General features: G+C 46.4%; 1 protein-coding gene across 1 annotated transcript; it reads left to right on the forward strand.

Moving 5' to 3' along the window:
• Positions 1 to 20,929: 20,929 nt before the first annotated feature.
• LOC144218075 (anionic trypsin) lies at positions 20,930 to 24,451 on the forward strand. Its single transcript, XM_077747898.1, has 5 exons — positions 20,930 to 20,969; positions 22,090 to 22,249; positions 23,261 to 23,514; positions 23,874 to 24,010; positions 24,299 to 24,451. The coding sequence occupies exons 1-5, from the start codon at positions 20,930 to 20,932 to the stop codon at positions 24,449 to 24,451; spliced, it is 744 nt and encodes a 247-aa protein (XP_077604024.1).
• The last annotated feature ends 436 nt before the right edge of the window (positions 24,452 to 24,887 follow it).

Below are 24,887 nucleotides of genomic sequence, written 5' to 3' on the forward strand. Positions count from 1 at the left end.
TGAGATCATGACCCAAGCCGAAGTTGGATGCTTAACAAACTGAGCCACCCAGGTGCCCCTCAGCTAAGAACCCTTTCAATAACTGGCTTAGATAACAAAGCTTATGAGTAAATCCTCTAAGAGACAAGCTTTTTACTTGGATGATGCTCTTATTAAGCAATGACGCTGCTGATCTCTGCTCTAGACATGCCCCGTTTCTGTGAGTTTCACCATCACAGATTCAGGGACAGAATTTTCTAGTCACAGACTCCATCACCTCCAGGAGCTATGGTAACACGGGGCAGAGGAGGAGGGGTGGCCAAGCTCTCCAGGGGAGAGACCGTTCATGTGAACTGCTGGGATCATTGAACTCCGAGCCGACACGTTGACACTCTGCCCCGAATTGCTGTTGTGAGTTCAGGAAGAAGATTGTGACAAAGGGGCGCTGTGGAAGCACCCTTCACCTGGGTGCTTCTCAGCTTGGGATTTCTCTTCTTCATAATAAGTAACAGAAAGGTCCATAATCCTTAGCCTCCTGCCCATGGCGTATCAAGCCAATTCAACTGCCAAAGCACTTAAATTTTTAGCATCCCCTCCTCTATACAATATTCTTTTCATTAACAGTCATGTAACAGTTACCAATCTCAATGTGCCCTGAAATCACCTGTTGAGGATTTGTTTTGTTCTGTTGGGTTGTTTTTTAAAATTCTCTGTGTGTGTGTGTGTGTGTGTGTGTGTATGTACAGTGTGATAAGGATACTTAGCATGAGATCACCCTTTTTAACAAGTATTTAAATGTACAATCCAGGGGCGCCTGGGTGGCTTAGTCGGTTAAGCGTCCGACTTTCGCTTAGGTCATGATCTCGCGGTTCGTGGGTTCGAGCCCCGCGTCGGGCTCTGTGCTGACTGCCAGCTCAGAGCCTGGAGCCTGTTTCAGTCTGTGACTCCCTCTCTCTCTGACCCTCCCTGCTCACGCTGTCTCTCTCTCTCTCTCTCTCTCCTAGAAATAAAAAAAAAAAAAATTAAAAAAAAAAAAAAAAGGCCATTCCAGTCTGGGGTCACCTGAATTGGTCAGGTTGGTTAGGTCATGATCACATAGTTCGTGAGTTCGAGCCCCATGTCGAGCTCTGTGCTGACAGCTTGGAGCCTGGAGACTGCTTCAGATTCTGTGTCTTTATCTCTCTCTCTGCCCCTTCTCCCACTCACACTCTGTCTCCCTCTGTCTCTCAAAAATAAATAAACATTTAAAAAATGTACAATCCAGTCTTGTTAACTACAGGCACAAAGACAGATCTCTAGAAGGTAGTCATCTTGCAAGACTGGAACTTTGTATCTGTTGAACAGCAACTGCCCACTTCCCCTCCCCCGGTCCCTGGCCACCACGTGTTCTTCTGTTTCTAGGTACTTGACACTGCGGTATGTGAAATAAGGCAGTTGCGAGGACAGATATTATATAAAAGGAGTCTTTTATCACCAAAATTGTTTAGAAGTTCTGGCACATGGTGAGAACACAAGCAGAACAACTTTTAATTGGATTTTATTATTGGTGTTTTTTTTTTTACATCAGTATCTGCTACATTATTCATATTTGGCAATTGTCCAAATGACGTTCTTCATAACAAACAGAAAAACAGATTCTGGCCCATGTAATTCCAATCCAGAATTATATTCTATATTTAGCTGGTATTTCTCTTTACTCTTTACTCTGGACCCTTCCTCAGTCTGTCCTTTGTAATTCAACACTTTGGAGGAGTATCAACCAGTTACTTTATAGAAAATGGTACTTAATTTAGTACTGTGATAAAGCATGTTGAAGGTGAAGCATTAGACGAAAATAATTTGTACTTCCCATTTTTCCCCTGGTAGAACATTTTCAAGCTTTTTATAATAGATGAAAAATTTCAATCACAGAAGCGGAGAGGATAATACCATGAGCCCTATCGCCCAGATTCAATCATTTACATTTTGCCGCCCCTCCCATCTTCCATTTCGGCCAGCGTTTGTGGCTGATACATTTTGAAGCAATTTCCCAGACATCACAATATTTTATTCCAGATTTTAGTAAGCTCTCAAAAATGATAACACACTGTTATATCATATTACCTACCTAAAAAATTATTTGAAATTCCTTAATATTACATATGGCTAGAATTATATTCAAATTTCTCCTATAACCTTGAAAATGCCCTTTTAAATATCTGCTTATGCATTTGATTGTGCTGTCTCTTCCTTCCCTTTTCCCTCCCTCCCACTCCCCTTCCTCTTCTACTTCTCTGCAGACAGTGCGCTGCTCCTCGTGAATAGGGAGAGGGTGACATTAGGCAGAGAGAGAGAAGGGAGCCTTAGGGAGCCAGGCTGCAGCTACTAGTGGGCGGCTGAAGAAGTGGAAGGGTTCGGGGGAGAAAAAAGCATAAAGGTTTTCCGGACCCGCCTGGGCTAGGAGCCATGCATAGAGCCTCACAAACGTTCTGATAAGGTCCCAATAAAAAGTTAGGGACAAAAATCCTTGGTGGCTACCCAGGCAGGACCCCGTCACTCTTGAGAGCTTTCTACTCTTTCTCAATAAACTCTATTGCTTTGCTCCCTCTCCATTGTCTGAGATCCATTCTTCGACTCTGTGAGACAGGGACCAGTGTCTCTCCCACCTCCTATAACACGAGTGCTTGCACCTGGGACCAGCCGCATCCGCAGGCCACCACTGGTTGCCCACTGTGTTCACTACATGGCCCGGTGGACCTGCGCCTGCACGTGTGGGCGCTTGTCTCCACCAACAACACAGAGGATGGAAAGGGTAAGTGTTATAAAAGGAATTAGCCTAGCACTCATGGGAAGAATCATATCTCCGTATGTATCTACATCTCCCAAAGCAAATCAGTAACAATTAGAACAGAAGTATCTACAACTAGGGGCGCCTGGGTGGCTCAGTCCGTTATGCATCCGACTTCAGCTCAGGTCATGATCCACAATTTGTAAGTTCCAGCCCTGTGTCGGGCTCTGTGCTGACAGCTCAGAGCCCGGAGCCTGCTTTGGACTCTGTGTCTCCCTCTCTCTCTCTGCCCGTCTCCCACTCATGCTCCCTCTCTCAAAAATAAAAAATAAATTGATATTAAAAAAAGAAAAGAAATATCTACAACTGAATACTTTAGCACACTGCATGTGTACTTAAGGATGGACATGTAAGAAATGAGGACTCGGGGACTGATGATAATTTGCAATTTAAGACACCAGCTGGATACAAGGATGTGCCCGGGAAGGCAGGGAGATACTAAGGATCTGATAAAATCCCCCAAACACTAAAGCTAATCATTTCAAAGATAGAGAACAGCACAACGGAAAGATGGGATTTGAACCAGAACACGAAGTCAGACATATTTCTTCTGACTGCTCTGGTTATGAGATTCACTGGGAATTCAGAGACAAGAAATTGATGGTTAAGTTAGAATTACCCTGGAGTTCAAAGCTTTTCCTCCCTAGTGGGTGAGCAGGATGGGACACTGCCTGGGTGAAGTCTCTATTAGAGAAGTACTGTGAAGCTTAAAGAAGGGACGGTAGGGATAGTATAGGACACTTGGTAATGAACCAGAGTCTAGTATCCATGGTGGCGGACCAGGGCGTAGCAAGTGCGGTTTCGGTTTTGTAGAGTTGAATACATGGGAAAACAATTCCTGCAGAAATATTTTGGAAGGCAAATCTCAAAAGACAAAGATTTATCCCAAAAGGGGAAGACCAGGATGAGTCCAAGAAATCATATAGATGAAGAACTTTAACAGGCTTCCTGACACAAAATCAGTATTCAGTGAATGATGGTAGTAGTGACGAGTCAGGCTTTTAACGGCTACCTTCATGGAGCCCTGAAGGCTTATAATCCGCCCATAGGTATCAGCGTGCCTTCGTACATCCACCCTGTGCGGTTGCCAGAGTTATTAGTCCCATTTTCCATATAGGGACACTGAGGCCCAGAATTTGTCCATTTCACTGCCAATCACATGGATTGGTCCGGGTATCACGCCCGGACAGTCCACCTACAAAGCCTGCCTCTGTAACGAGTACGATACTTGCAGTAATTATTGTTATTTAATAATATTGTATGAAAAACCAAAACTGCTGTGAAGGAAATCTATACTCAGAGATGGAGGGGAGAAAAAGAGGGAAGAAAGAGAGAGGGATGGAGAGAAAAGGATAGAGAGAGAGAGGGAAGAAGGGGGGGGTTAGAGAGAGGGAAGCTAATCAGAGTTATTAACTCCAAATCACAGTTAATCAGGGAAATAAAAGTCCCCGCTTAGGAGACTCACTTCCTAAGACACTGGGAGGCCCCCGACCGTCAGGACCCATCTAACCCTAACCCTAACCCTAACCCTAACCCTAACCCTAACCCCTAACTCTAACCCTAACCCTAACCCTAACCCCTGACCCTAACCCTAACCCTAACCCCTAACCCTAACCCTAACCCTAACCCCTAACTCTAACCCTAACCCTAACCCCTGACCCTAACCCTAACCCTAACCCTAACCCCTGACCCTAACCCTAACCCTAGCCCCACCGCCCGGCCCAGGTGAGGTGCGAAGGCAGGCGGTAGGGGCTTGGACAAATCCCTGCAGACACCCTCACGCCCCTCCCAGGAAGATGCGGACCTGCCCCTGCAATGAAAACGCGGAGCCTGGGGGCAAGGCTTCCGCCCAGGGGAGCCCCTCAGAGACGCAGCACCCCAGCCGCTTGCGGCCGCTAGTCGTATGGGCTGAAGTGTGTCCCCTCGAAATTCCTATATGGAAGTCCTAACCCTCAGGACCTCAGAATGTGACTGTACGTGCAGATGAGCTCTTCGGAGAGGTAATTAATGTAATTAATTGAGGTGATTAAATGAGGCCACGGGTGTGGCCCCTTCCCGATCTGACCGGTGTCCTTATAAGAAGAGGGAATTAGGACACAGACACGCACAGAGGAAACACTGTGTGAAGACAGAGGGAGAAGACGGCCACCTGCCAGCCGAGGAGCGAGGCCTCTCAGGAAACCAACTCGGCCACACCCCGATCTCGGACTTCCGGCTTCCAGAACGCCGAGAAAACCCGCTTCCGTAGGGTTAGTCACCCGGTCTGCGCTGTGCTCTGGCAGCCCTGGGAAAGGAATCCAGCGGACCGTACAGGTCTCTGCCTAATACGTACCCAAATCCCACAGCCAAAGAAACAAAGCAGGTGCTCGGCACACACTGTATCACTTGTGCCAGCAGCCGCGGCAAAAGAGCTACACTCACCCGGTACTCGGTGCCCGAAACACCCCTGAAATCCCAGTGCCCACACGCCTACTTTGAGAGCCAGTCCTTCTAAGAATGGCCATCTCAGGCCTACTGTGCCAGCTGTTTTCTACACACGCACATGCACGCGCGCGCACACACGCATGCACATGCTCACACAGACACACACGTGCATGCACATGCGCACACATGCACACAGGCATGCACAGGCATGCACACACACGTGCATACACGTGCACGCACAGGCATGCACTCACGCACACGCACACACAGCAGAACAGGGACGGCTTTCACTCTGGCGCCTCTAAAGTCTCTCGCTTCTAGAAGATGACTAAGGGATTGCGAGTGTGGGCAGGGACAGTGACGTCACAGACAACCAGCCCGGAGCCTGAGCCTGAGAGAAGAGCCACTCTGCCTCGAGCCTGCCATGGGGCTCAGGCTCTTCTGTGGTGTGGCCTTTTGTTTCCTGGGAGTAGGTGGGTCTGGGAAGTTAGCAGCAGACCCCTGTGTTATCATTCCTAGGCTCTGAATACAAGATTTACCCCTCATCAGGCTTCATGGCCTCTTTTTTTTCCCAATGTTTTTTATTTATTTCTGAGAGACAGAAAGAGAGAGAGAGAGAGAGCAAGTGTGAGCAGGGGAGGGTTAGAGAGAGAGGGAGACAGAATCTGAAGCAGGCTCCAGGCTCTGAGCTTCAGCACAGAGCCCGATGTGGGACTCGAACCCATGAACTGTGAGATGGTGACCAGAGCTGAAGTCGGACGCTCAACTTACTGAGCCACCCTGGCGACACTCAAATTGCTTTTTTAAAAAATTTTTTTTAATGGTTGACTTATTTCTGAGAGAAAGAGGCAGCGTGAGCAGGGGAGGGTCAGAGAGAGAGGGAGACAGAATCTGAAGCAGGCTCCAGGCTCTGAGCTTCAGCACAGAGCCCGATGTGGGACTCGAACCCATGAACTGTGAGATGGTGACCAGAGCTGAAGTCGGACACTTAACCGACTGAGCCACCCAGGAGCCCCCTTGGCCTTTTTTTTTCACCTCATCTGTCCATCTCTCTTAGGCTTTGTGGACGCACAAGTAACACAAACCCCGAGATATCTCATCCAAAAAGTGGGAGCGCAAGTTTTGGTGGAATGTTTGCAGAATATGGACCACGAAAGAATGTTCTGGTATCGACAAGACCCGGGTCTGGGGCTGCAGCTCCTCTATTGGTCGTATAATACTAACAGTTGGGAGAAAGGAGATGCCCCTGACGGGTACCGGGTCTCTAGAAAGAAGAAGAATGCCTTCCCACTGACCTTGGACTCTGCCAGCACCAACCAGACAGCTGTGTACCTCTGTGCCAGCAGTAAATCCACAGCACCACACAGCCACATCCTCTCTGCACAAAAAGGGGCAGACGTCAAGGGAAGTGACCACAGCTCAGGGCTGAGCTGCACTGCCTCCCATGGCACATTTGTGCCCATCAGAAGCCAGGCGGCCTCTAAGGAGGAACCAAGACCACAGACACACATGTTGGCTAGGAGAGCGTGGATATTTTTCAGGCCCCACTCCTCACCCCTTTCCAAGTCAGGCCCCCTTCTGAACTTACGTAACCCGCCCAACTTTATGTGTCATCCCCAACCTAAATGCATGAGACCCCCAACCCCAACCAGGAGAAGTCTCTTCACTTATGCACACTGGAGAGGCCCTGCCCTACGACCCTTTATCAATCTTTCTTCCCTGTTCTATCAGAGTCCCTCATACTCTGCTACTTTGATCCCTGAATGCTCTTACTTGACATTTCGCTAGAGGGCACTCACACATTTTAACTCTTTAGCTATGTCCTCTCTTCCATGTGTTGATTTCAACAGGAAGCTTGTGGAGTTTGAATCCTGTTTGGTCAGTTGAGAAAGAGAAAAACCCTGACAAAAATAGATCTTTTTGAGGTTCTCTAAATGGGTGATGTGTTTTACTGGAAAGTTCTGATCAGGGAAGGAATACATTGTGATGCAGGAGGTGGTAAGAATTAGGCTAAGGGCACGTGGGTGGCTCAGGTGGTTAAGTGTCCTCTGACCGTTGAGTTTGGCTCAGGTCATGATTTCGCGGTTTGTGAGTCTGAGCGCCGCATTGGGCTCTGTGTTGACAGCATGGAGCCAGCTTGGGATTCTGTCTCTCCTTCTCTCTCTGCCCCTCCCCTTCTTGCTCTCTAGATCGCTCTCGAAATAAAAATTTAAAAACTTACAAGAAAAAGAATTAGCCGGGCTAAATCTGTACTCACAATCCCCTGAAGAAAGTATCTGCTTGTTTTAAGAATGAAACATACACTATCCTGTCAGTAAATATTAATTGAGCTTATTCTGCGTTGGGAATACAAAAGAAACGTAAAGGGTTTTGGAAATCCATACATCAGTGCAAAAGTATTAACAAAACAGGTGTTTAAGATGCTTCAATTCAGTGCTAAGTTTTTATGGTGTAGAACTCAGAGAAAAAGTGAATCGATCACATTACAATATTCGGGATTAAGTTCACATGAGAGCTCAGATTTGAGCTGATTTTTTTCCTCTTCCAAGTTTCTATTTAAAGTCCAGTTAGTTAACATATAGTGTAGTGTTGGTTTCAGGGGTAGAATTTAGTGATTCATCACTTACATATAACACCCAGTTTGAGCTGATTTTAGGTAAGAAATAAAGGCAAGAGGAAGTATCAAAAGTAAGAAATATCCTGCAACATTTTTGCGAGAGATCCTACTGGAATGAAAAGGTGGCCTTCTTTCTCTGGAAAAGACACGGATCATAAGTCTCCCAACAGAGGTCGACATCTAGAACAGAGAAAGCACCTCTTTACAGAATAAGGTTAAACGACAGGACACATCTACAAACATCTATTTTCAGTGAGCCTTCAGGGTGTCTGGGAGTCCTATAACTTCCCATAAATTATTTACTTGCCACAGTAAGCATTGCACTGACCCAGATGATCAACCTCCAGAGAGGCGAACAGATATGAGCACTGTGGTTTCATTCCCAGTGCTTTCTGGGACCATTCCCAACTTCACTGAGACCCTGGTGGGAAGAGCTCCACCCCAGCTCAGTCCGTACACGCTGCCGCTTGCTCCTTCAAATGCATCTTACCTTGCTAAGGAGCTGTCGCCCAAGCAGAGAGATAAGACATGTGAATTAAATGGATAATACGCAGAGATTGAATATCATACATCAAATGAATTATACAAGACATCTAAAGAGGTTGAAAGGATTATAGATTGGGAGAAGAGGCTTGAGTTCAGAAATAAATTGAAAAGAAGTGTTCCAAAGAGAGTTCACAGAATACACTCTTAAAAGCCCATAAAATATTACCAATGTTTACTGTAAGAGTACAAGGAAGCATTCAGAAAATGTAAACCATTATTTTGGATAAAGGTACATCACATTCAGATACTGAAAAATTCATAGAAGGAATGATGCTATCCTAAATCTCCAAGAAAGCAAGGTTTAAAATTTTGTGATGGGTAAATATAACAAATTCTTTGTTGTTAAATGAAAATATAAACAGGCTTTACTAGGACATGATGGAGAAATGGGGGTGGCCTCTTGAAAAACAGGGGCAATAAAAGAAAAGAGAACACCTCCCCTTTTTTCTAGACAAGAGTGAGATATCCCAAGCAGTTTATTTTAACATACAATTGTGAAATACAAGTATTATTGCCTACTGATTATAAGTGAGAAACCTAAATTGAAATATCTCATCCAAAGCCACAGAGCTGGAAAGCTAATGGCAGAGATCAGTGTTCCTATACTGTTTTTATTTATTTTTTTAAAATAGTTTATTGTCAAGTTGGTTTCCATATAACACCCAGTGCTCGTCCCAACAAGTGCCCTCCCCCATGCCCATCACCCCCCTTCCCCTCTCCCTCACCCCCATCAGCCCTCAGTTTTTTCTCAGCATTCAAGAGTCTCTCATGGTTTGCCTCCCTCCCTCTCCCCAACTATTTTTCCCCTTCTTCTCCCCCATGGGCCTCCCTTAAGATCCTCCTAATGCACCTATATGTGCAAACATATGGTATCTGTCCTATACTGTTTTAAAATGACCAGATAAAGGAGTCCACTATGGGTAAATTTCCATGCTCAGCTCAATGGGTCTCAAATCCAACCATTAGTATTAGAATTAGATTTAATTCTAGATTTATTAGAATTAGATATAATTCACACAGCCAAAGATTTGGGTCTCCTATCTCTGCACCAGCAGCATAGCCAGCACCAAAGATGTATTTCATGATGTAGCATAAACTTTCAACACTTCTATCTTGAAGTAGAACAGTGAAGTGTTAACAGAAGAAATGGTATCTCCCTAGTGATGGACAAGTAGAGATAGCCATAAGAAAAAAATGGCCAGTTGTATTTTTGCTGACTATAAAACAACTGAAACTAAGGTATATCTCCATTCATTTTCAGAACGGTGTAGATAAAATGATCTTAAAGTGATGCAAGACAGAGAAAAATGTTAAAAGTCAAAAGAAGCTATAAATAAAGAAACGACAAACAGAGTGATACACATTTCTCTGTAGCAACACTGAATGCTAGAAAGCAGAGGTGTGTAAAAAATAACTGCAAAATTCTGATAGAAAACAATTTTCAGCCTATTTTTCTCAACCAACCCAAGCTATCAATCAAATGCAATTTTCATTTCTGCCAGGCTCTAAAACCTTTATTTCCATTTCACTCTTCCTTAGGAAGTTCCTGGATAATGTGTATCAGCAAAGTACAGGAGAAAGTCAAAAAGAGAAGTCATAGGATTTGGAAAATAGGAAATCCAATTCCAAACTGTAAAAAGTTTAAAATGAATATGATAATTTTTAGGCAATCACTAAAAAAAAATAATAAATAGAGTAGTATACCTAAAATGTCAGTAGTTAACAAATAATAAAATAAAAAAAATAGATTTTTTTTCAAATAATTAAATAGGGTCTATCCCAGGAAAAAGTTTGCTCTGACAATTCAAAAATCAGTCATTGTAGGGGTGCCTGAGTGACTCAGTTGATTGTCTGACTCTTGATTTCAGCTCAGGTCATGATCCCAGGGCCTTGGGACTGAGCCCCATGTCTGGCTCTGCACTGAGCATGGCACTTGTTTAAGATCATCTCTGTCTCCTTCTGCCCCTCTCCCCCAACTCGCACATGTATGTTCACTCTCTCTCTAAAATATAAATTAAAAAATTAAAAATTAAAAAAATAAGTCATCGTTTATCTTATTATCACACGTATAAAAACTATAACAGTTATCACTAGAGAGAAAAAAAACACTTAACAAAATTCCATATCCACTGATGATAGGAACACTCAGAGAATTGGGAACAGAACGGGACTCCCTCAGTCTAATGAAGGAAATCTGCAAGCAGCCAACAATTAACAGCACAATTAATGGCAGAAATATTCAACATTTTAGCTCTAAGATAATAGACGAGTCAATAACGTTCACTCACAGCACCTCTGTCCCACATTAATGGAGATGCAAGGCAGTACATCCAGACAAGAAAAAGATGAAAAGGCTGAAGAGTGAATGATAAGGTAAGATCTTTTAAGAGATGAAATCACTGTTTACATTTAAATATCAAAAGAAACTACAAAGGTATGAAATTATTAAGTGAATTTATTAAGGCATGGGTTATAACATTAACGTGCAAAAATCAATTACATTTATATGGTATAGCAAACAATGGGATAATTGAATTTTGAAATTTGAATTTTTTATGTTTTATTTATTTCTGAGAGAGAGAGACAGCGTGAGCAGTAGAAGGTCAGAGAGAGAGGGATATACAGAATCTGAAACAGGCTCCAGGCTCTGAGCTAGCTGTCAGCACAGAGCCCAACGTGGGGCTCGAACCCACGAACCGTGAGATCATGACCTGAGCTGAAGTTGGACACTTAACTGACTGAGCCACTCAGGCGCCCCTAAAATTTGAATTTAAAAGAATATAAACAAACCCAAAATATTTAAGAACAAATTTAACAAGACATGCAAGACATGTATACTGAGAAGTAAAATAAAATTACTTAGAGAAATGAAAGACAACTTTACTTTTTATTATTTTTTAAAGTTTCCTTTATTTATTTTGAGAGTGAGAGAACACATGAGCAGGGGAGGGGCAGAAAGAGGGAGAGAGAGAATCCCAAGCAGGCTCTACGATGTCATGCAGAGCCCAATGTGGGGCTTGAACTCACAAACCATGAGATCATGACATGAGCTGAAATCAAGAGTCAGAAGCTCAACCAACTGAGCTACCCAGGTGCCCTGAAAGACAAGTCTACAAAGTGAGATAGATCATGTTCACAAATTGGAAGACTGAATATTGTTAAAATGAGCATTCTCCCCAAATTGTTCCATAGATTCAATAAAATCCCAATTATTGTCCCGACTGGATTTTGTGGGGTGCTATTTTTTTTTTAACTAGAAATCTTATTCTAAAATGTTCATGGAAATGAAAAGGTTCTGTGAGGAGGTGAGATCCGGCTAAAAGCCTATGTGTGATTTTCAGGCCTCACCAGTGGCAATTACCCAAAGGGGAGCACATATGTGGTGCTCCATAATGGTAGATGGGGAGTGGTGGATACATGGCGGATGGATGGCAGGTGAATGGGACACCTTGTGAATTAAGACCCATCCTAAGTGAAGAGCCGCACAGCTCCACTAGGGGGCAGATGGACTTTCTCCACATCTGCAGAGGCTCCTCCTCCTACTACAGAAGGGAAAGAGAGAGGCAGTAGGGAAGGAAGACCACATTGGGGAGGAGAGACGAGCTTGAGTTTGCCTTCTTAGTGCCTTTTCTCGAGGAACGTGAGAGGTTATCATCTCAAGATGCTGACTTGCTTGCTTCTTCTCCTGGGACAAGGTACGAGCCTAATCCCACTGAGAAGTTTGGGGTTAATGCTGATGTTGAATAGAGGAGCAGAGGGTCTGAGGCCACCCATCAGAGGATGAGGGAATTGAATGAGTGGATTAGTGGATTCTGATGTCGTCACAGTTGGAAGAACAAAATGGAGGCAGTGCCAGGGATCCAAGGTGACAATAGCAAATAGTAAAGAGACCTTCCTGCTTGGAGACAAGCTTGTCAGCTCTCTGTCTCTCTCTCTCTGACTCACTGAAACTAGGCTCTGTGTTCGGTGCTCTCCTCTCTCAGAAGCCACGCAGGAACATCTGTCAACGCGGGGCCTCCATGACAATCCACTGTGAGGTCGATACCCAACTCCCCTTAATGTTCTGGTACCGTCAGCTCCCAGGACAGAGCTTGGTACTGATCGCAACTGCAAACCAGGGCGTGGTGGCCACTTACGAACATGGATTTACCAGGGACAAGTTTCCCATCAGCCGCCCAACCCTAGAGTTCTCAACTATGACTATAAGCAACGTGAGCCTTGAAGACAGCAGCTTTTACTTCTGCAGTGCTGGAGACACAGTACTCAGCACAGATCAGAGAGCTGAGCAAGAAGCTCAGCTGGCTAGGAGCCTCCCTCCTGCCCAGCTCCCACGCCGACGAAGCTGAGGCCCCAGCAAGGCAGGCTGAAGGGGGAAGCCTACAGCCCTAGCTGTCCCTGTGCTTGTGGGTAGGCCTGGGTGGGAATGGGAAGACTGGCCACAGGGAAGAAAATCTACAGGACAAACTGAGGGGAGGGGGGAAGGGGGGAGATCCATCCAGACACAGGAAGCGTAGCTACCAGGAGGCTGAGGATAAAATTTCCTTCGTAAGAGTATTTAGAAGTACTTGGGAAAGATCATTGGATACAGTTTGCCTTCAAGGGGGGCAGGGTCAGAAATACCCTTTAACCATTTTATCTCAAAGCTATATGTAGCTTGTTTCCTCTCTATATAGTTCAGAAGGCTCTTAGCCGTCTTGATATCACCCTGGTCCATTAGACTGATGGCATTTTCCTGGTTGTTCTTAGTGGCCTGGAATCATAAAGCACTCGAGATGCCTCAGTCTGACACACGCATGCCAGACCAACATACAATCTGTGCAAGTTCAGGGACGTGCCACACTGATGAGCTTTTGAGTAGTCCAAGGTCTGGGGCGTGTCTGATTCTACCGTCTAAAAATGAGAGCGAAACTGTGAAACCTTATACTGTCTGCCAAGGAGGAAGAGGTGCAATGCCAAGTGGGCCCCCCTGGACTTTGGAGTTAGCAGAGGCTCCAGTTGGATGTGCAAACCTGGTCCAATTTTTGTGTAATCCGTAAGGCAAGGGCAGTGCGAGCGAGGGTTCGCAGCAGAACAAGGCGGTGATTAAAGCTGCCTCGGGCCATACACCAGGCAGGTCCAGGTGCTCCCCAAGTCCCTGTGGCAGACAGGAATGCCCCCGGGCTTCCCCAGCAGGAGACTGAGCGAGCAGATGCAAAGAGTTTTGTGTGAAGCCACACTCTTCCGCCTGCCAACAGCTGCTTTTCCTTTGGAAAGCTGCCCCTGGATCTTTATTTCATGCCGCATTGTGGCCGTCAGACTGTGTCAGCGGCCCCTCAGATCTGCAAAGCTACACGTGCGCAGAATAAATATACGAGACCCATCTCACTTCACTCTCAAGAGCAAGCATGAGTCAAATGGTTGCTCCGACCCCACCCGCCTTCACCATCAATCCACACACACCCAAGGCTGCATGGGAATTTCCCAGTTCCAAATGAAAACTCATGGACCCATCTTCTGGACCGGGTTATACTTTCCTCTGGAAACATCAGTACAGTCCAACACAAGTGTGGTCTGAAAGGGAGTGGGACAATGATCCTCTCAAGGGGCCAGGACTTCAGCCTATAAATCCAGGTGTTCACATTTTATCCGAGGAGAGATGGCCTGGGGTATCGTTCTAACTTGTGTTCAAGTTTGTTTCATACTGTCATCTAGACCCTTTAAACTGTTCATTCACATTTTCCTTCTTTTTGCTTCTCTGTGCTGCATTCTGGTTCATTTCTTTGGAACCAGTACCCAGTTTACTAAATCACTCCTCCGTTCCAATAAGCCATTTAACTCTTCAATTGACTTTGTTTATTTAAATTATATTTTGGTTTCTAGAAAATCTACTTGGATCTTTTACAAATATGAGGGGTCATTTTTGAAAGCATCTTGCCCCTTGTATATTTTAATTTTTTCTTTAATTTTAGAGAAAGAAAAAGAGCATGCAAGGGAGGGAGAGGCAGAGAGAGAGAGAGAGAGAGAACCTTAAGCAGGCCCCACACTCATTGCAGAGCCGGACACAGGGCTTGATCCCACAACCCTGGGCTTGTGATTGTAAAAATGAGATGAAATCATCCACATAAAACACAGAACACTATGCCTGATAGAGACAAAATACACAAGTTAATTTAGTCCCACTTGAATTTCTTTCTCACTATAATATATGAAATTTTACCACTGGTAAGTTCCTTCCCCAAGATTAGCTATTGCCCTCTCTGGGGAAATTTTATTTACTATTGCCGTTGTTTCTCTTTCTTTTAGCCATTTTAATCACAAAATCAGTGCATAGTATTGCAAAAATTAAAATCACTCAGTTACATAAATTTAGATCATACAATACATACTGCTTTATCATTTACTCTCTTAATATTTCACAAGTACCATTTCATGTAAAAATATATACATTAAGGTTTACAAGGCTATTTCAATACATAATCGTCAATTTTTACAATCAAAACCAATGTCAAGGTAAATAACACGTGCTAGATGACAGGGTTGTTTAATTTAAAAAGCAATGGAGTGTGTGCTGATTTGTTTCTGTTACAGACTCAGCAGGGAATAGTGAACGTCCTCCCTACTCCACCTTCACATACCTGGCCCCTTCTTTTTTAATTATTTATTTATTTATTTTGAGAGAGAGAGGGATGGAGGGAGAGGGAGGGAGAGGGAGAGGGAGAGGGAGAACACGCAGGGGAAGGTGCAGAGAGAAGGAGAGACAGAATCCCAAGCAGCCTCTGCACCATCAGTGAAGAGACTGACATGGAGCTCAAACTCACGAAACATGAGATCATGACCCAAGCCAAGATCAAGAGTCAGACGCCTAACCGACTGTGTCACCCAGGTGCCCCATGGCTGGCGCCTTCGTAAGTGAGGTCTCAAGCTCAAATCCCATGTCCCCAAAGAGGTCCTTCCTGACCCCCTTACCTAATATAGCACTTGGCAACCCAGGAGTCACTCACATTTGTTACCACTCTATCCTGTTTTAACAATACCTAACCACTATATCTGATATAAACATACTTCCTCACATGTGTGTAGACACACCCAGAAATACACATAAGGGCCATGAAAGCAAGGACACGTCCTATCTTCCTCATTGCTGTTTCCTTACAGCTTAGAAAAACTGCAGGAAAGCTACAGGAATTCAGCCAATATTTACTGAGTGTTAGAGACTGAATTGCGCTCCTCTGAAATTCGTGTAAGTACAGCCCTAAGCCCCGGTGTTTTAGAATGTGATTGTATTTGGAGGTTTGGTCTAATCAAAGATCTAAGTAACTTAAAGACGGGGCCATGAGGATGGCCCTAATGCAATCTGGCTGGTATCCTTATCAGAAGAGATTAGGACATCCTAGGAGAGACAGCAGAGTTGTGCCCACAGAAGAAAGCCACATGAGGACACGGGGAGAAGAAGGCCATCTACAAGCCACGGAGAGAGTCCTTCGGAGAAACCAACTCTCCTGATACCTTGATCTTAGACTTCTAGCTCTCAGAACTATGAGGAAGTAGATTTCCGTTAAGACACCTAGTCTGTGTTATTTTGTTACGGTGGCCCAAGCACACGAATATATTGAATAAATAAATATGATTCAAAAGAAAAGAGGACAATTTGCCAAGCAGTATGGATTTCCCTGGAGGAAAAGTCTACAAATGTATTTGAGCTTAGACAATGTAATCCCAGAAGCAAATGAGCTAGATTGTTCTAACAATGCTTCCCTTTTTATGTTTGAAGAGAAAGGTGGCCCCATAGTGTGCCAGGCCCTCTGCTGCATTCCCAAGGCGGGGAAAGGGAATAGATGTTATGGGTTCTAGATACCTAAGCCCAGAACTTTCTCAAACACAGTGGCCCTGAAGTGGATTGTCGTTAAATTGGAACCATACAGGTACCTGTGTGAACTGAGCACCCCGTGATGGGCCATGGAGAGCCTCTGGACAGGTTGGCCAATAACAAGTGGACAAACCAATGGCTGCCCTCCAAATGGACAACACATTCTGGAATTTTTATAAGTCAGATGAGTAGAGAGAGCCCAACTGACTAACTGGGCTTATCACTGAACTTGGCTTGTGGAGCTCAATCCGGATCTAATATGATTTTAAAAAATAAATACACATGTCATTTATTAAACTCTGAGCATTGTGGAACAAGTGACGTCTGCTACAATAATAACAGCCCATGTGTCTCTTCCTTTTGGATTCTCTCTTGCCTTTCTTCTGCTTACTACTCTCCAATAGATGCTGGGGCCACTTAAGCAGGTCAGATAGACCCAGACTGAGACAAGGAGGAGTGGAAATGTGAACAGAAAGATCATTACATTACAAGAACCAGTCTTTTGTTAGCTAGTGTTAAAGCCTTACTTGCCAGAGACTTCCCACTCACCTCTCTAAAGAAGCCTGAGGAATAGACAAAATATGCAAATGGAACTTTACTCTGGGCATAAAACTTCATCTTCCTTGGCTTCAAGGTGGGGAGCAGGACAAGGGGGAGAGAACGGATGGATAACCCCATTTAGTCAATGAGCCATGGCCAGTCTACGCCTCCACACCTCTGTCTCAGTCTTCACACTTTTCTGTACCACACAAAGCCCGCCCCTCCCTATCCAGAGTCAGTGATTCCCAGGCTCATATATTCAAGAAATCGGTTCTTATCAGGTAAGAAAGTGTGCCACCGTGAAAACTGTGGTTTAGAAAAAACAATGAAGAAGAAAGGAGATGGAAGTTTAGAGAGAAGATGGCTCAGAACCAGACAATGTGGTTGGAGATCAGTAAAGAACATTGGGCCCCAAGGGGGAGTTGACTACAAGCTGAGGAGAAATACCTGAGCCCAAGGGGTGTGGGTGGGGGGACCTGGGGAGCAAAGTGTTACACACACACACACAACTGGTGACTTGGAATCAGACAAAAATCTACTTTCCAGACCACTCACTGAAAAGTCCAAAAGACCCCAGTGTGGAGCAACACTATGGGAAGTGAACTTCACTTATGTAAGGAAAGGAGGCTCTGGTGTCAACTCCACGTTCATCAGCCAGGTGACCCTAGAGAAGTCACTTATCTCTGAGCTTTAGATTCTTTATTGGTAAAAAGAAGAAAACGGTATCTGTTACCTAACCCATGAGGCTGTACTGTGGATCAAATAAAGAAGAAGGGAAACAAATGTTCTAAGGTGGAGCAGGTGAGTTCTAGAGTCAACTATCATGCTTAAATCCCATCTCTACAACTCACTGGCTGTGTGACCTTGAGCAAGTTGCTCCACCTCTGTAAGGCTCATTTTATCATCTACAGAAGGGGCAATCTCATGGGTAGCTGTTATAGTAAAATGGGAAAAAACGGTCCATGAAAGACTGAGACAATGTTTGGTATATTAAACACAAAGAAATTATTATCATATTATCATAATTAAAAGCTGGTGGTTTGAAATGCTAATCATGAAATATGAACTAGGAGAATGTGTTAGAAAAATGGTTCAGAATGAAGAGTGTAAGAGCTGCACAGACTTCTCCAAACTGAATTTGGGCAAAGTTGTACCTGAATTCTTCCTACATCCCTGAGCCTAAAGCATGAGGCAATGGTCTAACTTATAGCTATTTTCTCTGCCTGGAAGGTGATTCCTGCTACGTTCAAGAAAACTGACGTCATGCTATGTTGTGGGTGTAATAGTTTATTCTGAAGAGGAGCACAAAATATCAGGAAAAAGGTAGTCTCGAGGCTTTAAACACAGAAAATCCTCAAGCCCTTGGGTATTTCCTTTCAGACAGAGTCAAAGCCACAAACACTTATCCAAAAATTTTCTCCCTATTCCCCAATTTCCTATTTCTACCAAGGATCACCTTTTCAGAGTGTACCTGTACAGGGAACACTGGCATGTGTTCCTCTTCTTATCCGCTACAGCAAGGCTTCCTAAGGACACCCCACAACAAAGAGATAAAATAGCATATTTGGTGACATTACAGGGAAAGCCCTTATTATCAAGGTTCTACAACTAGTTCTACAACAACCCGTGAGCACAGAGAGACATGTCATCCGTGCCTTAGACATGGCCTAGAGCAGATGGGGGTCATGGCAAGGTAAGGCTCTGAGACCAGGTGCCAAATAGAGGATTAATTTGATCTTTTCTTTTTTTTTTTTTAAATGTTTTTATTTATTTCTAGGAGAGAGAGAGAGAGAGACACAGCATGAGGAGGGGAGGGTCAGAGAGGGAGTCACAGACTGAAACAGGCTCCAGGCTCTGAGCTGGCAGTCAGCACAGAGCCCGACGCGGGGCTCGAACCCATGAACTGCGAGATCATGACCCAAGCGAAAGTTGGACGCTTAACCTACTAAGCCACCGAGGCACCCCTAATTTGATCTTTTCTATTTCTGCCAGAGAGCCAAGCATCAGGAAGGATCTGGAGGTACATTCTGTCCTCAGGGAACCTCTGGCTTGATCCCAAATCAACATTCTCTTAGATGGCACCTGCAGCAATTCCCAGACTTCCAACACTTTCCACGTCTTCCCGTAGCCTTGAGGCCGGCTCTGCCATTTTTAGATGTATATTCTTGGACAACACAGAACCTTGCTGATTCTAAGTTTCTTCTTCTATAAACGGAAATAATTTCTTTCTGCACATTTCACAATTAAAACATTTATGAAAAGCTAAATTCGAAACTCAACACAAACGAAGATACCACATACCACTGCTGTTTGTGTGTGAAAGCTCGTTAAAAGCTGTCAGGCACTGTGCAAATATAGCACCTTCCCACAGAGGTATGAGCCCATCAGGATGAGAGGGGGTGCCGTAGGAAAGGCCAGAGCTCTGAGCAGTGGGTCCCCTGTTGTGGGGAAGCTGGCCTCTAGCCATGCCGGGCACTGGACCAGAAGACAGCCTATGGGCCACTCCCAACACCACGAGTCCCACTGTGGTGTTTTCCCCAACTTCTACTAGTTTCCATTTACTCCATTCCCCCAGCCTACTTCCTGTCTCACCATCAGACTCCTGGGCCTTTTTCACCTTGTTCACCACCTCCAGAACATTTATTCATTTCCACCTTTCAGAGAATTCAAACATGAAGTATGCCTACTCCAGCCCTTTGCCACCCCGGAGCTCAGAGGAGCTGAGAAGGAGAAGTGTCTTCACAAGAGGGCCTCTCCACCTGGCTCACATAATTACACTTGAGCTCAGACACTGGCTCCATCTCTATTCCCTTCTGGTCAGGTTATGCCTCAATAGATTATAAGATTGTGTCTTGGTGGCAATGGCACGTCCCAAATTGAAGTCATTTCTGGAAAAATGAACCCTGTGCTGAGGCCGGCACAGTAGTCCCACTGCATCTGAAATAGAAAATTCCAGAATCCCCCCCCCATTCCTTTGGTGTTACTGATGATCGAATACTCGACCCCTTCACTATGTGCTTATCTCTCTACGTACTGCTGATTCTCTAATCAGAACCCAGAGTCACCACTGCCCAAACCCTTTTTAATATCTGATCTGGAGCTCAGGCTGCCCCTAGCAGGTGGGGGAAATTTTCATTACCGCTGGTGTAGCTTCCCAGGGCAACCATGAGGTTGCTTAGAGANCATTTCTTTGTTGTTATTGATGATCGAATACTCGACCCCTTCACTATGTGCTTATCTCTCTACGTACTGCTGATTCTCTAATCAGAACCCAGAGTCACCACTGCCCAAACCCTTTTTAATATCTGATCTGGAGCTCAGGCTGCCCCTAGCAGGTGGGGGAAATTTTCATTACCGCTGGTGTAGCTTCCCAGGGCAACCATGAGGTTGCTTAGAGAGAACCCAAGACTGTGAGTGATGAGAAAGATCAATGTCCTAATAAGGAGGACAAGGAGAGATGTGGTATTGGTCTTCCATCCTCCAAATAGACCAGGCAAATGTCTACTTAATTTCTCCTTCCAAATGCTTCTGTCCACAAGCCTTGTTAGGAAGGAAAGTCAGCTGAAAGCCCAGATTCCCAAGAAACCCTGCCTCTCCCTCATCATCTCCTGACATTGGGATGTTCATTCCTCAAAGCCCTTAATGTGACCTTCCTATCTAGTGGTTTAGACTTGGGAGAAAGGTCTTCATGCTTCCAGATAAAGACTTAGACAAGGCTTCTCTCCCTTGTAGGGGTCCCCGGTCACTACCAGCCAAATTTGCTTCCAATACCAGCTCTTGCTTAGAGTAAGTTAAATAAATCTCCATGAGGTCAGAGGGCCCAGGCCATTCTTCCTTTTCCTCTCATCTCAGCTTAAGAAGGTCCAGCTATGACATATGGCAGTTTGGCTTCTTCTCCTCCCCCCAGAACCCTCCCGGGAGTCAGCTGGTCTTCCTCTCTGCCCTCACAAGGTACGTTTTCTTATCACCTGTGGGTCACGAATCCACAGATGGCCAAACACAGAGCTGAGGCAAGGCCCTGGGAAGGGAAAGTTACAGGTGTGTTTGTCCTGGAAGGAGCTGTGGCCCTCCTTGCTCACATGACTCCTCGCCCTCATTTGGAGAGGGATAAAAGCGTCCCCACTACCCCTTCACTTCTACTTCTGCCACCATGAATCCATTTCTGATCCTTGCTTTCGTGGGAGCTGCTGGTAAGTCCCATGCATGGCTTCAGGCCCCATGTGCCCCTCTTCTGGCAGACATACCTGCTCCACTCTTGCTGCTCTTCTGTGTTTACCTGGGTTCTGATTGTCTCTCTCCCCTGCCTGGGAGCCCTCTTTCTCATTCTTGGGCTCTCTTTAAGATGCTCCCACCTTGTGCTGACTTCACTCCCAACCCCCTCATTGACCCATTTAGGACCTTGTTGGAAGAGGCTGGAAAGGGAGACCAGGTGCCAGTGGCTCATGAAATGAACCAGGGGTCTTGAGGATTACTTCTGGTGACTCTGGGATAGCTCCCCCATAGCTGTCCTCAACCCCAGGCATGCCCAGAGAAGTGGAAAGAATGCATATGCCAAAGTCTTATCCTTATAAATCCTGATATAGTTGGCCTGGGGTGTAGCCTGTGCATTGAATTTTTTAATTTTTTATTTTAAGCTTATTTACTTATTTTGAGAGAGAGCAAGAGTGAGCAGGGGGGGAAGGGCAGAGAAAGAAGAAGAGAGAGAGTCCCAAGCAGGCTCTGCACTGTCAGCATAGAGCCCTACGTGGGGATCGATCCACAACTGTGAGATCATGACCTGAGCCAAGATCAAGAGTCGGACACTTAAACGACTGAGCCACCCAGGAGCCCCTGTGCACTGAATTTTTAAATTTTCTAAAAGGCTTTAGGATTCCCAAGTGTGTAGCCAAGGCTTAGAATCACTGTTCTGTTAGGCAATAACAGTTGGTCTATCTTCATCCTGCCTAATGGGCCTGAGGGCTCCTGTAGATTTTTAGGTATGGGAAAAGCTGGATACAGCCAGGGCTACTTAGCCAGATTGTCCTTGCTAGGCCATCCTGACAACCTGGGGCTCAAATAGCCATGAGGAGTAGAGCAATGATGGATAAGAGCAGCATTCAGGCACCAGGCTCCGTGCCCTGCAGACACACAGAGAGACTCAGGAGAGCCACGCGCTGTGGCACCTACTGGGGATGTGATGCTCCCCGCCTACAGACCTGCAATCTCTGTGCTTGGTGAGGACTCCTAACTAGCAGGATCCCACCACAGGGCTCTAGACTCCCCCCACCAACACCTGCTGAATTGTCTTCTCCTTTCCTATCTCCATCCAAGTTGCTTTCCCTACGGACGATGATGACAAGATCGTCGGGGGCTACACCTGTGAGGGGAACTCCGTCCCCTACCAGGTGTCCCTGAACTCAGGCTACCACTTCTGCGGGGGATCCCTCATCAGTGACCAGTGGGTGGTGTCTGCGGCTCACTGCTACAAGTCGTAAGTGCCGGGTCCCCCTCACCCAGAGCCCTCTCGGGTGCTGGGGTCAAGCCGGGAGTGCGGAGGTTGGGGAAGATCGGGGATGGAGAGGCGAGGTCGTCACCAGCCTCCCACTCACAGAAGTGAGGGGGTGAATAGCGGCACTGGATAGAAAGCCTCTCACTTCCAAAACAAATGGATGAAACGGCAAAGGCTAGGGAGGGACTCTCTTGGGGGTGGTGGGGTCCAGTGGGAAATTAGCAAGGACCTTGCATGAGTCACCTCTGCCAGTTGACTATACACCGAAGCCACCTAGGATTCGTTCAAAAAGTATTGATGCCTGGGTCCTATCCCGGGGCACTTACCTCAGAATTCTCAGGAAGAGGGGTCTGAATACCGGTGAGCTTTTAATGCTCTCCACCTATAGTGACTCTACTCCGTGGCAGAACTGAGGATCTTTGCCTAGACCGAGGTTCTCCATCCGGATCACCTGAGAGGTGACTTTAGAAAAAACACGGACCACTGGGTCCCACCCCAGAGCTTCTGATTCAGCAGGTCTGGAGCAGGGGGAGGGGACGCACCCTCTGTACTTCTAATAAGTTCCCAGGTGATACTGAGGCTGCAGGTCCCCCGGGGCAACAGTCTGAGAACCACTGGATGAGCTCATACAGGATGATGGCACTTACCAGACCAAGAAGGAAGGGAATAGAGGTTGCTGCGTGTGGTTAGCAAAATTACAGAGAACGAGGCATGCGTGGGAAGCTTCTAGCAGGTCATCTGTGGCTGGGGTACCAGGTGCATGGGCGTTTGTGGGGTAAGCAGCTGGGAAAGCAGGCTGAGGAGCTGTCCCCACAGGATCCCTTCACCTCACCCCTGCTCCATGACCACTATCTCCCGCAGAAAGCTCTTGGTCTCATACCTGCACTGACCCACCACCCCTCTCGTGCCAGATGATAGTGCTACAGTCCCCGCCGTGAGCAGAGAGCTCGAGAACACTGGGGGAGCGTGGGCACAGGCTTCTCTTCCCAACAGCCGCATCCAGGTGAGGCTCGGAGAGTTCAACATCGAAGTCCTGGAGGGAGATGAGCAGTTCATCAACTCGGCCAAGGTCATCCGCCACCCCAGATATAACAGCTGGACCCTGGACTATGACATCATGCTCATCAAACTCTCCTCGGCTGCAGCCCTCACTTCCGGGGTGTCCACCATATCTCTGCCCTCAGCCTGCGCACCTGCCGGCACCCAGTGCCTCATCTCCGGCTGGGGCAACACCCTGAGCTCTGGCAGTGAGTGGGGCCCCCACTGCTTCATCCTCCAACTTCCCCACACTCCCCAGAACCAAGCATGTCCCTGAGCTTGAACCCCACTGCACTCCGAGCTCTGGGCTGGGTGCTAGAAAGAGGCAAAGCTTTAAGGAGTTGACTCCCTAGAACCAAAATACTGGACAAAGGTAGCCCTTGCTATTGTCACGTCTAGGGAGGGGTTCAGCAGCGATCATTCTAGGAACCGAACCCCGTTGTCCCTCTCTGGGGCTTCGCTTCTTGGAGTCCTCTCCTGGCCCTCCATGTTCAGCACTGGATTGCTGGCTTCTATCCTGGCCTGACTCCCATTTCTCCTTTCTTTGATCTCTTCCTGCTCCTCAAAGCCAACTACCCTGAGCTGCTGCAGTGCCTGGACGCCCCGCTGCTGAGTCAGGCCCAGTGTGAAGCCTCCTACCCCGGGCAGATCACCAACAACATGATTTGCGCTGGCTTCCTCGAGGGAGGCAAGGACTCCTGCCAGGTGACTCGGCCCCTTCCCGCGCGGAGACCCCTGCCCAGGGGCAGGATTTGAACACCCAGGGCTGTGGGGTCGGGGGAGGAGGGCTCTGTGCAGTGAACTCATAAAGGGGTGAGGAAGGCTAGTCTCTGTGACAGTCATCTTCATGTTAGAGCAGAGAACGGGCCACCCCGGGAGAGGTGCGGAGCCCCAGATCTGAGTAGAATGCAATCGTCTGAGGTTCAGACTGTGTATGGCTCTATTTACCCTTTTCTCCTTCCTAAAACTTGTCCCATCTTCATCCTTCCCCAGGGTGACTCTGGTGGCCCTGTGGTCTGCAAAGGAGAGCTCCAGGGCATCGTCTCCTGGGGCTATGGCTGTGCCCAGAAGAACAAGCCTGGAGTCTACACCAAAGTGTGCAACTTTGTAGATTGGATTAAGGAGACAGTGGCTGCCAACAGCTAAAAGCCCCAGGCTCCTGCCGTCCCTGTACTAATAAAATGAGCCTCTTACAACTGCCTGTGTCTGAGCCTGCTCCCTCCTACCCCCCTCGCTCTGCGGACCTCCCCCCCGACTGAGGTCAGACAGGGCTCTACCCCTTAAAGAGCAACAGAACGCCCCAGTTCCCAAGACGTGTTCCATGGAATACTAGTTTAGCTGCATGTGAAGACATGGAATCTAAAAACAAAATAAGTAGGGGGCAATGGGGCGGGGCTATTTACTAGAGAACAATACAGGACGCTCTGCTAAAGAGGTCCTCGACCTTTGCATTTCCTCGGGTCTACACTGCAGGACTCCTGTGCGCCCAACACAGGTCATAGTTTGCAGGCTCTCACTAGCTCCTTTCACTGCGACCCAGAGCTAATCACCTCGGAAACCCTTGTGCCAATCACCTTGGCTT

The sequence above is a fragment of the Crocuta crocuta genome, unplaced genomic scaffold (assembly GCF_008692635.1).
Source record: "Crocuta crocuta isolate KB4526 unplaced genomic scaffold, BGI_CrCroc_1.0 scaffold682, whole genome shotgun sequence".
NCBI classification, from domain to species: domain Eukaryota; kingdom Metazoa; phylum Chordata; class Mammalia; order Carnivora; family Hyaenidae; genus Crocuta; species Crocuta crocuta.